The 15568-nt window shown below is 50.6% G+C and overlaps 2 protein-coding genes across 18 annotated transcripts in view; both read right to left on the reverse strand.

Moving 5' to 3' along the window:
* PRRC2C (proline rich coiled-coil 2C) overlaps positions 1–5344 on the reverse strand; it is a 69719-nt gene extending 64375 nt beyond the window's left edge. For 5 of the 13 annotated variants that reach the window (XM_018923492.3, XM_018923491.3, XM_018923483.3 and 2 more), the window contains exon 1: positions 4593–4847. The gene's annotated coding sequence lies outside the window, so the exon portion shown is untranslated. Of the gene's footprint in view, positions 1–4592; positions 4850–5217 lie in introns of those variants that run through there. The other 8 variants (XM_018923486.3, XM_050977345.1, XM_018923489.3 and 5 more) reach the window with 5 other exon arrangements.
* A 1154-nt stretch (positions 5345–6498) lies between these two features.
* LOC103823406 (dimethylaniline monooxygenase [N-oxide-forming] 4) overlaps positions 6499–15568 on the reverse strand; it is a 215418-nt gene continuing 206348 nt past the window's right edge. For 2 of the 5 annotated variants that reach the window (XM_050977350.1, XM_050977349.1), the window contains exons 2-9: positions 14278–14448; positions 12668–12856; positions 11583–11745; positions 11074–11216; positions 10039–10238; positions 9511–9863; positions 8930–8999; positions 6499–7593 (exon numbers count right to left, since the gene is read on the reverse strand). In XM_050977350.1, the coding sequence (XP_050833307.1) occupies positions 7221–7593; positions 8930–8999; positions 9511–9863; positions 10039–10238; positions 11074–11216; positions 11583–11745; positions 12668–12856; positions 14278–14409 (1623 nt within the window). In that variant the 5' untranslated portion in view covers positions 14410–14448 and the 3' untranslated portion in view covers positions 6499–7220. Of the gene's footprint in view, positions 7594–8929; positions 9000–9510; positions 9864–10038; positions 10239–11073; positions 11217–11582; positions 11746–12667; positions 13208–14277; positions 14790–15202; position 15568 lie in introns of those variants that run through there. The other 3 variants (XM_050977346.1, XM_050977348.1, XM_050977351.1) reach the window with 3 other exon arrangements.

Below are 15568 nucleotides of genomic sequence, written 5' to 3' on the forward strand. Positions count from 1 at the left end.
TTCTCATCATGCTTTTCTGTATCTTTAAAGTATCCCTGACCTCAACTGCAAATAAGTAAAAATTTTTATACTTAACTTGTTTTTCCAAAGCCCCTATTCACAAGTTAATCCTTAAATAAGAAATAATTACATCTAAGGGGTTTTATATTGGAAATTTATTATTAGTTTCTTGGAAATAATGTCCAGGCAAGCTCCTCTGTTCATGAGCTCCTACAGAATATTTTCACAGCACACAGGAACCACTCTAGGGCTACATCCCTAAGGATTTCCCCTCTTCTTTAGAACACACATGCCAAAATTATTCCCCTCTTTGCCAGCTTTTCACCCTCAATTCTTTTGTGTTCATCTTCTCAAGGTATTTTTGTTGTTGAAGGGTCCAACCTGAAGATGAAAGCACTGAACAGTAAGAACCTACAGAAAAAGTTTTAAACTCTTGTACAACCTTGCCATTATATAAAAAAGTTTAAAACAGTTACTCTAATCACTTATGTAATGACTTAAGCTACTTGTCACCACATTCCAGACTTCCCACCTTGCCCAAATTCTTTGCTGATCATTACTCCTATCATATTCCTAACCTTACTCACATACATCAAAAATAAACATAATTTCTTCTCTGTATTAAAGAGATGCTACAGCATATTTTGAAGGTTTTAAAGCTACTCCCACTGTGACAGTGAGAGCCACGGTTGCCAAATGCTCCAGCTTGTAACATACTGTCAGCACCAGTACAAAAATCTCACTGCAATGCAAATAAAGGTGGAAGAATTTTGTTCCTCAGTCTGGTCCAGCTTGGAGAGAGCTCACAGCCACTCACAGCCTCTTCTACCTGCTGCCCATTATCCTCTGGACTTCTGGTTACATGCTTTTCCCTGTGACTCACTCATTTCTTGGAACAGACACATCTCCTTGTTCACTGAGGAATGCTCAGCATGGAAGAGATGCAGCTGCCAACACCACACTGACAACAGCTCTGGACAACACCAGTTAATTACAGAAAGGGTCCACCTCAGACCTCTGCTTTAGACTGGGTTTGACCACAAAAAAAGAGGAACAAAGAAGATGAGAAGCTAAATTTGAAAAGCCTTATCAGCATAGGCAGCTTTATGCATCTCTCAGCACTACAGAATCCATTTTCCATGGAAGTTAACTTGCATCTGCCAAATGGCTGCAGAGGAGCTTTAACATCTTCACTTGCTCTTGCTTCTCTGTTTATTCTGCTCAGAAAAAATCCAACCCACACGTCCCTTGACACTTTGCTTTCAAGATGCAGTAAATAATCCAGGCTCAACACATTATCAAAAAACTTATCAAGGAACTTTTTGTTATCCAAAGCTCTGTGTGTCCCACAAAGCTCTGTCCATGCTGGTGGCTTCATCTGTGACATGAAAAGCAACTCTTCACCAAGGTGACTCCAGCAAAGCAACCACTTAGAAATGCCACAAGCCAAAGGCAAGCTTTTCTTGCTAAAACCCATCTTCCTTATTTGCATTGTCAAGGAAAAATATTCTTGTTCCTTTTCATTAGAGGACTTCTGCTGTGCACCTACACAAAGCACAGACTGTCCTAAACATGACTAAAAAACAAGCCCTGTAAATCAGTATTTATTTTTTTTTTTTAATGAGAGGATCAATTCATTGATATTAAGACTGAGGTCCTTCAGTGGAATATCTGGTGAGTTTGAAACAGAAGTCCTAAAGCAGAATCAGGTCTTTAACTGAGAGGAAATTATTGGTTTCTCAAACAAAAAGCAAATGTTGCTGCACTTCCACCTTAGCTGAAGGTTCAAATCATTTTAAGTACATCTTAAATCATTACTGCTGCAAACATTCATTAAAATTATAACTGTAGATTGAAACTGTAAGTTAAAATTTACAAACAATAAAATCTAGCAACAGTCACTTGCTTACAAATAATGAATTTTAAACCGAGGTGTAGTGGTTTATTTGATTTCATGAGGACAGCCTGAGAAGGACTGCTTTTCTAAGCACAGAAAGTTTGGTTTGCTAACTTATGCAAGCAGTGCAACAAAAAAGAGCAGCCTAGTCATTGCCAAACTACAGCCCAACTAGGTAAAACCCCAATAAGGCTGCCATTTCACTTAGGAATCAGCTGTATATTGATTAAATTGGTATTTTATTTAAGAGACCCCTCTTCTCTCAGTTACCCAGGACTGGGTGATGGCCCAGTTCTTCAGGCAGTACTTGTGCATTTGTTGTAGCTGAACATGAAGTGCAGCCATTCTGTCTCTGATGCTGGAAGACCCTGGAAATGCAGCCCACATTATTTTCAAATAAACATCAGTTTAAATTTATCACCATCATCCTTCAGACTGAAGACATGTAAGGCTGATTCTGCACTCTAATTTCCCCGTTAATCAAGGCAGTGTCAGATAATTTAAACCATGAACAATGGGAATGTTAAACAGTTTCTCCCTTTAGTATGTGTTTGCAATCTGTAACAGACGAGCTCGTTAGCAGTGACTTAGAATGTTATGTAATGGCTGAGGTATTTGTAATAAAAACAGTCTATTTCTGTTAGCCTGTTCTTCATTGACATAAAAGCTGTCTTCATCTGATTTTTATTAGGACTTCATCTTCCTCTGCTCTTGATGCATTTTTTAAGACTCCTGTGCACTCCATTTTCATTTCACCAATACTCAGTGTTATTTTCTCCACATCCTCACACGAATTTCAGCTTTTATTTTCACACTACTTTCACCCATAAGCTTCCATGGGGTTTTGTAAAACCCAAACCCAAAAAACAACAAGAGCATGAAGCTGAGCAAAGGAAAAATTTCCTACAGAAGATGAACTGGTTCTACCAGTAAAACACCACCAGCAGTGCTGTCCTTACAAGCCCAGCATCCATCCTCAGCTAGTGGGAAGGCGCTGCATTTTTATGGGGTGGAGTTTTTCCCCCTCAAACCCTCCACTACTCAGGAGCCTCTGAAGAGAAGTGTTTTTCCTTCTCTCACATCCCCAGTCCACTACACAAGGATTTACTCCTCTGCAAGAGCACAGTGTGCAAGGCTTGAACTCTTCTGCAAGATTTTGATCTCCTCGTTTTATCCACACCACCCCTTATATGGTCTTTATCCTACCCTCTCTCCACTCTCACATCCCTGCCATTCCTTAGCCTAGAAATCAGCCTGGAACAAAGCAATTCCCAATCCTGCAGGACACCTGGCTGAAATGGGCCCCACAGAACAGAATCCTGCTCTGACTTCCATTCTTTCTCTTAATTGCCACCCAGCATTCTTCCAGACAGCCCCAAACCCCCAGGGAGCTCCCTCTGGAATTGCATCATCTCTCCCTTGCTCACTGGGGCCTGTTTCACTTTCCCAGGGAGCCAGGACCTATGGAAGGTGCATCCCATACATCTCTAGCACTGGACCAGGAGCCCAGGTTAAAACTGGAGACTGATGTAACTGTTCTGCTCTACAAAAAACCAGGGCTCCCATTATGGAAAGTCTAAATGAGAGCAAAGATATTATAAATTGCTACTAAACTGCCAAGACACGGAATATTTATATTACCAAGACTCACAGAAGCAGCTGTATGTTGAGTTATACATATTTCATGGCCTATTATCTACAAAAGCCAAGAACTTCATGCAAGCACATCCACCCAGCAAGGCAGAGCTTGAGGTGGTAGACAGAGCCTCAATCCTGGTCTCTAAGCAGTGGCCTAAGAGAGATCCAAGCTCTGACTTCAGTTTTAAGAGTGACCTCTCAAGCCCACATCACCAAACCACCTTTCCACTGAACATTCATCCAGTTCAAACAACTCCCCAAACTTTCAGATTCTTTATTCTCAACAAAATGTTTGCAGAGTTGCACCAAAACTCCACAAAATTAATGCAGAAGCAAAATTCTCTAGACTACAGAATTCAAAAAAAAACCAAAAAACCCTGCCAGCCACACAGAGCTCCTGGCAGTCAGTATTTAAGGTCAATCCTTTTGTTTCTCATACATGGACAAATGAGATCATGTCCTGTTTCCTGCCCCTTCAAAAGCAGTTTCTTGTCTGAGCAGAGCTCTTTAAGATGAGACACCAAGTAGGCCAGGTGCCTCACTGCACAAGAAATAAAACTATTAAAAATCACAGCCCCATTCCTTCTGTTGGAAATATTGCTGTTTTCCAGTAATGTACCTATTTAACCCCAATAATCAGGGCAACAAGGAGAAACGGTTCTTCCTTGAAGATACTGACTTCAAGACGTGCCAGCAAGGAATATATTTACAGAACACCCACGTGAAACACAAAAAGGAAGAAAACCCACGATGCCCCATTCAAGGCCCAGCACCATGCTCTCTGCACGTCCCCTTCCTCACGAAGAGGACCCAAACTGGAAATTATCTTTTATTCTGAAAAGTCTTCAATCCCTGCATCCCTGGATTGTGTCCACTGCAGACCAACTGCCTGAATTTCAGCCGTGTCATCCCAGCACGTTCAGCCATCCTTTAAGCGCTATCCATGAGCGCACCCCTGGCTCCGACCACCCCAGCCCTACAAACCCCGGCCCGGGAGCACAAACAATGCCTTCCTTCACTCAGCCCCGCACCAAACCACCCAAAAACCGCCTTTTACCGTGGGCGAAGAGTGAAAGAACCCCGGATGCGAATTTCAAGTTGGAAAAGCGAGGCGCTTTGCCTCCAGCACCCCCAGGACGAGGCTGCTCTTTCCCCGCGTTCCTGCAGAGGAATCACAGCCGCGGAGTGAGCGCGAATGCACGCAGGGCTCGGCGCCTTCCTCCAGGAACCCCCAGAGAGAGAAAGGGAGGGAGAGAAGAAGAGGGAAAGAGAAGAAGGAGCAGACCAAGCGCCGTTAAAAAAGGAGAAAAGCGAGGGGCAAAAAAGAGGGCGGGAGAAGGAAGCAGCACCCCCGCAGGAGCGGTCCCGGTACAGCCGCCTCTCCCGCCGGCCCCGGGCGCGGCCCGGGCTGTGCCCGGCGGGGCGCGGCCGGCCCCGAGCGTCAATGCGGGGCGGCCCAGCGAACCCCGACCCGGCCGAGCAGCGCCGCCGCCCGCCCCGCTCCGCCCGGCGGCGGTGCCGGCCCAGGGCGCCCCTCACCCGCCGGCCGCGGGCCCGCCCGGGCGGAAGCCGCCCCCGCCCGGGGCCATGCGGCGCAGGCCGCCCGCCCGCTCCTGCCGGCGCCGTGCCGCCACGCGAGCCCGCGCTCCGCCGCGGTGAAGCGGAGGAGCTCCGCCGCTTACCGGGCGCGCAGGGCGGCGCTCGGCTGCCCGCGGGTCCCGGTGCCGGCGGGGCCGCTGCCTCTCCCGGCGCCGCCGCCTCGGCCGCTTGCACACAGGGGCCAAGATGGCGGGCGGCCAAGCCGGGCGCCAACGACGTCTGACGTCACCGCGCACAGCGCGAGCCGCCGGCCCCGCCCCGGCGCCGTCGGTCACGTGACAGCGCCGTGCCGCAGTCGCGCGGGCTCCCGGGGACAGGTGCGCCCCCTGGCGGCGCGGGGCGGAGGGCGGGGCCGCGCGGACCGGCCCTGTCCCGGTTCGATCCCGAGCCTGTCCCGGTTCTGTCCCGGTCCTGTCCCCGTTCTATACCTGTTCTTTCCCGGCCCCATCCCGGCCTGTCCTGGTTCTATCCCGGTCCAATCCCGGCCCCCTCCCGGTTCTATACCGGCCCCATCGCGGTCCCGGCCCGGCCCCGTCCCAGTTCTATCTCGGCCCCATCCCAGTCCTATCCTGGCCCCATCCCGGTTCTATCCCCGTTCTGTCCCGGTTCCATCCCCGGTTCTATCCTGGTTCCCATCCCGGCCCCATCCCAGTTCCGATCCCAGTCCTATCCCTGTTCCCATCCGACCCCATCCCAGCCCCATCCTGGTCCCATGCCAGTTCATATCCTGGTTTCCATTCTGGCCCCACCCCAGTTCCCATCTTGGCCCTATCCCGGCCCTTTTCCGGACCCATCCCTGTTCCCATCCCAGCTCCTATCCCTGTTCCCATCCTTGTTCCCATCCCAGCCCCCATCCTGGCCCCATCCCAGGAATTCAGTGTTCCCTATAATCCTGAGGCTGCTGGGGCAATGTCAGGGATGCCTGCTGGCTCGAATTTGTCAGTGTGTGTATAATTCATTGTTATATCTCATATATGACATTTCTCATATACCTTATTTGTTGATATTTCTGTCTATACAATGCATAGATTATACATGTACGAGGGCAAGACTCTCTGCCACAGCTCAGGATCCACCTCACACACCCTGATAACAAAACCATCAGCAAAGAGCAGACCTGTGAGGTTTATTTGTGGCTCGAAAGTTACCAGACACAGGAGCAGCTCTCCTCAGTCAGTTCATGTTCCACAAAAGGTGGTGTGGGTCTTGCCCAAATTTCAGGGAGCAGGGGGCAGGAAGGCTGGCCTCATGCTCAGCAGCTCAGAGTGGGTCAGGTGACCTCTCTGTGTCACCTTTGGGGGAATGTAAGGAGGAACATTGTCACTATAGAGTGTGACACTGTGCAAAGCACCACGGCTCCATCAGAAGGGTGCAGAAGAGAGATTTATTAGTGACAGCTGCCTTTATAGTTTTTCAAGATATTTACATTTACTTAACAGACACATTCACTGCCCATTGGTCATAAGAGAGAAACAAAGTTCTCTGTAGGTGAGCAAGGAGCCACCTCATTCTGTGAGCCAGCCGGAGTCTGTATCTTTTAACTTTCTCTCTTCCATCACGTTGTCATGGGGATAGCCTTGGTGCCTTCCTCAGGAGAGATACGGGGCTTTCCTTTTCTTCAGGAAGCCTTCCCTGGCTCACAAGAGCAGCACAAAATGCCTTTCCTACAGAACATCAGCAGGAGGTGGCTGGACACGTGTCGCCCTGATTTTTAAAGATTCTCTAAGCCTTCTGATGTTTACATTCTTGTACTTCTGTAAGTAACTCGTTGTTTTGCATTCTTTCACAGAGGAAGAGAAATTTGATGGGCTGTTGGTTTCTCCAGCGTCACTGGAGAGGTGGCACTGTCACCCTCCAACCCACTGTCACTTTTAAAAGTCTATAAATGTTGGAGTCAGAAAATGAACTGCCCTTTTGTTCACCTTGAGAGCAGCAGTGTGTGTGCTCGTGTTGTTTCGTGCCCTGCAGTGACAGACACAGACAGCCCCAGGCTGCTGCTGGTGCCAGCTCCAGCCCTCCGGCAGCACCTGGCACAGCTCTGCCCCGTGCCCACGCCACCTGGCACCGCTTCTTCCCCACCTTCCTTCTACACCCAGAGCCTCCAGCCTGGCTGGGGGTGTTTGCAGAGCCAAGCTGCAGTGAGAGCTGCTGGCAGAGCCAGGAGGAGCACCCAGCCCCAGCCCCGGGAGCTGCTGGAGCTGTCCGGCAGCCGCCGTGTCCTCAGGGGCCGCAGGGCGCGCTGCCACTGGGTCAGGATGGCAGCCCTGGCCCCTCTCCAGCTGCCCCTGCCCTCCAGCCGGTACTGGTAGGGCGAGCAGGGCCCAAAAAAGATGGCCAGGCCCAGCTGGGGGTCTGTCAGCAGCAGCCTCAGCACACCGGGCTTGACGCCGGCGCACGCCGCGATTTCATCCACGTAGCTGACGAAACTCATCTTCAGGTTCTCCCTCTCGGATGGGTTCCTTGGGGGGGACAGGAGAAATAAGAGTCAGGTGGCATCATCCTGCCTCAGCTGCCAGCTCCGTGGGCAGCAAAGGGCTCAGAGATCAGGTGAGCCCCAGGCTCTGGGGCAGAGCCCTCTGAGCCCCAAACAAAGCCAAAAACACTGAAGGAGCCTCTCCGGGGCTGGTGCCAGCAGGTCCCCGGGGCAGGGGATAAGCAGAAACCTGTTTTGTCTCTGCAGCACAGTTGTGGCTTCAAAATCAGCTCTACCTTAACAGTAGCATCATTGTAGTGCCACAAGTAGCCTGCTATGTCCTTCCCTGAGGTTCAGGGGCGTGGATTTGGCAGATTTCGAGAAGCAGAGCTGTAGACTTTCAGAGATAAGAGTGCCAAGGGGAAAATCTGAGAAATGCAGAAAGCTTCCCATGCTGGGAGGGACCTCCAGGATTGCTCTGCTTGAAACCTTATCTCCCTCACAGGAGGGAGGAGATGCTGATCTGCTTCAGGAAAATTTGAGACAGCCTCAAGTTTGTTCCCCTCCCATATTTCTGTGTTAGAGAAGTTTCCATATTTCTGTGCAAGAGAAATTTCCATATTTCCATGTAACAGCACCGTGGTGCAGTCATTGGGGCTCCTGGTCCCCTGACTAACCTAAATAACCCCTGTGGCTCTGTTCTGTCCCAGCTTTTCCCCAGTGTCCCCTGAGCCAGCCCTGCCCTGCTGGCAGACCCAGCCCCGAGGTCCCCTCCTTGCTCCATCACCATCCATCCCCCATCCCTGTGGACACATCTCCACCTGCTGTAAATTCCCAGTGCCAGCAAGGCAGGCTGTCAGCTCCTCCACACAGAGAGCAGCCTGGTGGGACTCTCACCTGGACCTGCCAAAAAGTGACACCAACTGTCCCCCACCCACACTGCCCGGCTCCAGGGGGGTTCTGGATGGAATCTGGATGGAACCCAGCCCTCCCCATGGCCTGGATTTGGGAGGCAGAAGCCACGAGATGGCACCCTCAGTCTGGAGGAAACCAAACCTTCATCTGGACGTGCTGGGAGCAAGGACATGGCCGGGAGGCCAGGCAGAGAGGGATCTCCAGGGGAGGAGAGAGAAAGAGAGGGAGCAAAGGAGATGGGAAGAGAGGGAAGGGGAGCTGCAGGCACTGCTCTTGTCATAAAGTGCTCCAGAGAAGCTCATGGTGTCTTGTTCCATAAAGGAGCCACGGGAGCATTTTCCCAGCTCACTGTGAGTGGTGAGGTAATAAATGCAGAGCTGGGTGTGCTGAGCAGGTCCCTCCCCCTGCCCCGAGCCTGTCCTGGCACACAGAACCCGTCCCATCCCTACTGCAGGAGCATCACACACCTTTTGACTGCTGGCTTCCTCTTCAAAACCTCAGCCATCATCCTGCTGGGGGGAGGCAGCTTGTTCCAGCCTGAGAACAGAGAAACCAGCGACTGCCCATGCAACCAAAATAAATAAGGGTCTTGGGATTTTGGCTCTTGTTACACTATGGGGTCTTTTCTATTTTGCATGAGGAGGAGATACCACGGATGCAAAGAAAAATGTTTTCCAAATGCCTCAATTTCATTTCAGTCTGTACTTTACATGAGCCAATTTCTTGAGTCTAGAAGGGGGTCTCATTCACTGTTTTGAAGCTGGGTTAGACCTTCATCGTATCTTTTCACTTTCTGAAAGCTTGAAGTCTCATTTAATTATGTCAGAGCTTTTAATTCTAGACAATATTCGTAAGTATATAACAGCTCCAGCAGCACCTTAAAAGGACATTTTCAGCTCCTTCCCAAGATCCCAGCACCTTTCCTGAGGTATGGCATGCAGCTGGAGGACAGAGGCCACCCACGGAGCTGAAACATGCCCTAAGCTGTATGGGCAGCAGCTCAGGCTGCCCCAAACCTGCCAGCCAGAAGATCTGCCCCACCTCCTACCTGCAAAGACCCCCGTGACCCAGCGAGCCTGCATCTCTGAGCCCACCATGATGGAGCCTGTCAGCTGGATCAGGCCAATGATGGCCAGCGTGGGCTGCTCCAGCTGGGGAGGGAAGATGCACTTGTAGAGGGAACGGTTGTCGTGGATGGTGCCCCGAACTGACTCCTCCAGGAAGGGGAAGGAGAACTTGTAGCCCGTGGCAAAGAGCACCACGTCAATGTTTCCCTCGGTTGTGCCGTCTTCGAAAACAGCAGAGCTTTCAGTGAATTCCTTCACATTTGGCTTCAACACCACGGTCCCAGAGAGGAGGCAGAAGGGCAGCTCTTCGTTGATAATCAACTTAAATTTGGAGCTTGCAGCAGGGAAAAGAGGGCAGCAGTGTTAATATCTGGGAGGGACCTAAAATGACTTTTTTTATGGTCAGAATTCCCCTTCTAATGGGTTGCCATTCCACAAAACTGAGAATTAGGCATTTCATATTATAAAACCCCCTCTGAGCACCCAACAAAACACTCAGAAAAACACACCTTTTGCTGGAGGCCAAGCCATAGATTGTGTGGTTGAACCATGAATTGAACTTCCGAAACTTGATCCTCCTTGTGAGGGCTGAAGGGAGAAGCCAGTCCAGGAGGGAGTTGAAGCGGGTGGTGCCGACCATGTCCAAGGGGAAGCCGTGGTCTGAGACCCGGCTGACGACCCAGGTGTGGCTCCTGGTGCTGAGGAACACCTGGAGGGAAGGCAGGTCTCAGCCTCCCACCCAGGCATCTCCTTGGTTTTGCCCTCAGTGGCAAATCCCATCTCCTGCACTTGAGCTGACACAGAGTTACCCCAAGGGAAGGAGATGACATCCAGGTGAACCAAACAGCTTGGGTGGCTTTGATAAAGTTCCCACAGCTGCTCATTTGTCAGACCTCAGGTGGCCCAAACTCTTCACGAGTTGCAAAACTTCTCCAATTGCCCTCAGTGAGAAGTGGAATTTATTGGGAACCTGGGGGCAAAGCTCCCTGAGGTAGCTTGAGCTGATGCCTCAGGTTTGAGCTATTTTCCAGGTTCTGTGCTGCTTTAGTGTGTGGGTCTGGGCTTCATATGAGAGGATGGTGAGCTCTCTGCACAGAGCAGGGAGACAAAACAATTCCTGCTCTAGTTGGGCACCAAGGACAAATGATCCAAATCTCAGCCCAAGAGCACAAACAACGTGGGCTGGAGAGAGAAAAACAAGGATGGGACTGCATGGGGCTAAAACTGGAATGGGACAATTGATTCTACTATGCAAATGGAGCAGAACTGATAAAAGTGAGAGACTCTGTGACCAGTTGTCCATTTTGTGACCATTTTGGGTTGTGCTGCCCAAGGTGGATCCATTGATGCCTCTTAATAAATCCCTTCTTTATTCTTTAACCCTGTCCAGTCTCTGTTCTAGGTCAGCCTGCACAGGGCATCAGAGCCACCTGCTCTCAGAGGTCTGGAGCACCATGGAGCTGTTCCTGGGCAGAAGCCCTGTCTGGAGCACCATGGAGCTGTTCCTGGGCAGAAGCCTTGTCTGGAGCAGCATGGAGCTGTACCTTGGCAGCCACCCTGCTCAGCTCCACGGAGAGGTCCCCGCCAGTGTTGCCAATGCCGAGCACCAGGACGCGCTTCCCTCGGAAAGCCTGCACGTCTCTGTACTCCCAGCTGTGCAGGTACTGACCTTTGAAGCTTTCAATGCCTAGGCAGAGAGCAGACAGCATTTCCCACTGCTGGATACATTTACTCACCCCAGCCTCGTGCCCAGATTCCTCTGCAGCCCCCAATTCTCCCACCTCCCCTGGCAGCTGAGAAGCCCATGGAAGTCCCCTGCACCTCCCCAGCTCAGTCTTGCTTTGCAAATCCTAAGGGAAAAGCCTGGCTGCACCTTTACAAGGTGTTTTTCCCATTCCCTGCAATGCCCCCCACCATTTCCATCGGGTCAGGGTCCTGCTTGCTCCATTGTGGGGGCATCATGGAGTAGGCAGAGGAAAATCCAACCAGGGATTGGGGGAACCAAATCCAACCATGGGTGCTGGGGAAACCCCACTGCTGGGACAGGCCATACCTGGGAAAGAAGCCAAAGGCAAGTAGGGCTCCTGGTAATGGCCAGTGCAAATCATGACAGCGTCGAAGACGTGGGACTCACGGACACCGTGGGTCTCGGTGACCACCTCCCACTGGCCCGAGGCGCTGAAATCCGGGCGCTTCCTCACGCTGAGAACTGTTGTCTGGCATAGCAGCCCAAGAGAACAGCAGTCAGGGATCACACCGTGTTTTGGAGACTGCCTGTGAAAGGCTGGGGCTCCCTGGGGAGCTGTGTGCCCCTTCTGAGGCTGTTAAAGCCCAGCCTGAGTTACCCCTGGTGATGGCACCGGGTGTTAAACCAGCCTCAGTTAAAACCTGGGGCTTAAAGGCTCTGCTCAGCACTCAAAAGGCACGTGGTCCTTGGGGGCTGGCACCTGGCCTTGCCCCATCCCACCTCCACTCTGCAGCTGGCCATGGCCCTTCTCCCCGTGGGTTTGGGGTCCCTGCTTGTTGGACCCCAGGACATCCCTCTGGCTGCCCTGGATGGCTCGGGACCCTGGCAAGGGGCTCAGAGACCTCGGCAGGGAGTCAAACACACCTGTGCCTTTGATTTTAGCCCATGGAAACAATTACCAACTTTGTGTGAAGAGTTACAAGCCACAAGGGTTTGAGTAGGATGATAGCGAATTTGTCACAGGGTGAAAAAGTAGAATTTTGGGGATTTAGAATGGGGGTTCAAGAGGCAAGATGGAGGAATCTGGGCGTGTTCTCTCCTTCCTCTTCTTGTCCTCCATCTTCTGCTGTGATGGTGACACTTTTAGATTGGTTTAGAGCAGAGACAGACTGTCTAACATAGGTGATAGGTATGGGAAATTATTGTAAATAAAGTACAGGTAGTTCTTAGTATAAAAAGCCAACAGCAGCCCAAGGGCAGGGACTGTGCCACAACCCGACCTGCTGGACAGATCTCAGCAGGGCAGAGAGAGAATGGAACAGATAACAGAGAATAAACAACCTTGAGAAGCAGAACTCACAAATCTCACTTCTCCAGTCGTAGGGCTGGGAAAAAATCTCTTTAACCCCTCGAGAGCCATTCCAGCAGCACAAACCCCAAGACCTGCTCACCTGGAAGTGAATGTGCCGCAGGAGGTCGAAGTGCCGGGCGTACATCCTGAGGTATTCCAGGACCAGGCTGTGGGACAGGTAGTTGGGAAAATCCTCGGGGAAGGGGAAGTCGCTGAAGCAGGACATCTCCTTGGAGGTGTTAGAGATGACTGAGCGGTACACAGTGATCCTCCTGGTGTCTGTGGAGTCCTGTGTGAAGCCAGTGCTGATGTTTCCAGGTGGGCAGGGGAAGACTTTCTCCCCACCAAGTATATATTTTTCTTCCTCACATTTTGGTACAAGGAATAAGCCAGGACTAGCACCTGGAGACAATCGTTACTGCTCCCTCTGTTGGATTAAGCCCTTTTCTGACCCAGAGATGGGGCAACTGAGAGCTGTTTTAAAAACTTTTTTTCAGTTCTATTTTCAGTCTCATGAGAAGGGTGAGACAATACAGATGTTAGAATTCACACCATCACAATCAGAAACCAATTAATTCTTAATTACAATACTAGAAGTGTTTCTTGGCCAATCAGTTTTGTCACACCATGCTGTAGATGCCTTAAAGCCAATCATCTAAAATTACCCCTCGTGGTTCCTACTACAACACATCTTCCATAGTTCTATTTCTCCAAAGAGTCCAGTCTTATTTACAAAACCATCCTTTGAAACTTGTTTCTACTTCCATTTCTCTCTCAGCAATGTCTGTCCCATTCCATGGCATTTCTAAATCAGCATTTCTCACCTCAAGGTTTGCATACAGATGCACACTGTGTGAGCCTTCTGCCAAGTTTTGTGAGTTCTCTACAATCCACTTTCCACATTTCCTCCCTCTCTCTTGAATGGAAAAAACTTCTTTGATGGCTTTGTTTATGTTTGCAAGCGAGGTACACAAGGCACAATCACTAACACTGTCACTACAACAATCAAGGCATATAAACCTCTTTTGCAAAGCTCCTTTATCTAAGGTGCAAAACTCCATCCATTTCCCACACCCTCCATTTATTTTCTTCTTCACCTTGGAGTCAGGAGGAGTCCCCAGGAGTGGGACAGGGACACTCCCTGAGGGTGTGGCCACCCTTTCCTCTTTGCTGCAGTCCAACAGCATCCAAGGGAGGGGATGAGAGGAACAGTGGATTTGTCTTTCCAAACAATCTGTGGGTCTGCTGGTACATAAAACCAGCACTGGGAGATAAAAGAAACAATGGGAAGGATTCCACTCGTTGGTGAATGGAAAAAGATATTCGCTTTTACAAATAAACTTTAGGTTTTCTGATAAATTAAATTACTCATTGAAAGATGAAAGAAACAATGGAGAAGAAAAACCCCTAAATTCCATAAGAATTAAAAATTAAAAGGGAGGGTTGTGCATTAGAGGGAAATCTTTGGTATCAGGTGTTCTGGGAAGTCTGAACCTCTCAAGTCCCTCAGAAATGGGGAAAGAGAGAAGGGAAATGTGGCCGGGAAACTGGGATAAAAAGGGAGGCTGCATCCTCCAAAAATCTGAGAGATCCCAGGGACCTCTCCCTTTACTGGAATGAAGTCGAAGGACTCCTCTGTCTCCTTCCTGGACCTAAACCCCGGTGTTTGTGGGCTGGTTTTCCTGGCAGGGCAGCGCGGGGGGCACTGACCGTGTAGCGCCAGACGCCGCCGATGTCCTCGCTGCTCTCGAAGCAGGTGGGCTCCAGCCCCTCGTCCAGGCAGCACTTGACAGAGGCCAAGCCCCCAGCCCCGGCCCCCACCACGGCCACACGCCGGACCATGGTGGCCCTGCAGCAGGTGACGGGCTGGTGGCAGAGCAGCTGCAAACACAACAGCCCAGGGGTCAGCAGAAATGTCACCTCCTCCTTCCCATCCCCACAGCAAAACTCCTCGCTCCTCTCTGGCTGCAGGTGTCCATGAAGGAAATCTGTCCTGGGAGAAAGCCACAGCCAGCTGCTGGTTCAAGTGCAGGGCAGGGATGATGCTCATTGCCCTCCCAAATCCACTCTGGGGGTCCAGGAATCTCCCTCCTCCGTGGAGTGAAAAAGGAGGCACTTTTAATCCTTGCTGTTCTGCTGCTTCAATTTATTCTCTTTTCCAGCCCAAATCAGGGCATGCAAAGAAGTTGCAGCTATCTCCTTCTGCCTGATCATCCTGAGACCTTTGGGAGAAACAACTCCAGCTAAGCTGGCTCGTTTTCAAGCTTTCCTTTTTAACCTCCCATTAAAGAGCAAGCTCTTGAAAACAAAAACGGTTTAAAAAGAGGGGAAAAAAGCCTGAGTGAGCGGGAGCAGGGCACAGCCATTCAGAAGTTAGACAGCTCTGGGAAAGCAAGGCTGGGATTATAGGATACACAAAGGGCAAGGAACCCGGGAAACGCTGGGTATAAATGGGTGGAACTCAAAGCTGGGGTGTGTAAACTGAGCTGCACCGAGCTTGACTGGAATGCAAAGAAACTAGGGAAAAGTGAGCCCACAGGAGCTTTGACTAGATAAGAAATACGGCTACTGCAAGGTCTGCAGAAAGAGTAATTTATAACTTTTTCTGTCGGTTTTGTGTCAGAAAGTAACTTACCATAAATAGAAACTGGAGGAAGCTGAAGAAAACCAGGGAAAAAAATGAGGGAGGAGCTAAACAACCCCTTTGGCAGCCAGAAGCCTGGCCTGAGCCACTCCTGGATCTGCAGGAGCAGGGCAGGACATGCCCACAGCTGCCTGCCTGCCTGGTTTTTGGAGCCGTCTTTGGCTTCAGGAAAGGGCAGGGTGCTCAAGCCACCCCACCTTTCCAGCACTACTGCAGATGGTTTTACTCCAGAGGGTCCCTGCAACACCCCTCTCCCCCCAGCAGCAGCAAAGCAAAGCCAGCAGTGAGTGCCAAAACCCTGGAGAGCTGTCTGCCCACTTTTCAACCCTGCCAAACCCACCCAAGGGAAGTGAGGAG

This window comes from Serinus canaria, chromosome 8, assembly GCF_022539315.1.
Source record: "Serinus canaria isolate serCan28SL12 chromosome 8, serCan2020, whole genome shotgun sequence".
Lineage (NCBI taxonomy): Eukaryota > Metazoa > Chordata > Aves > Passeriformes > Fringillidae > Serinus > Serinus canaria.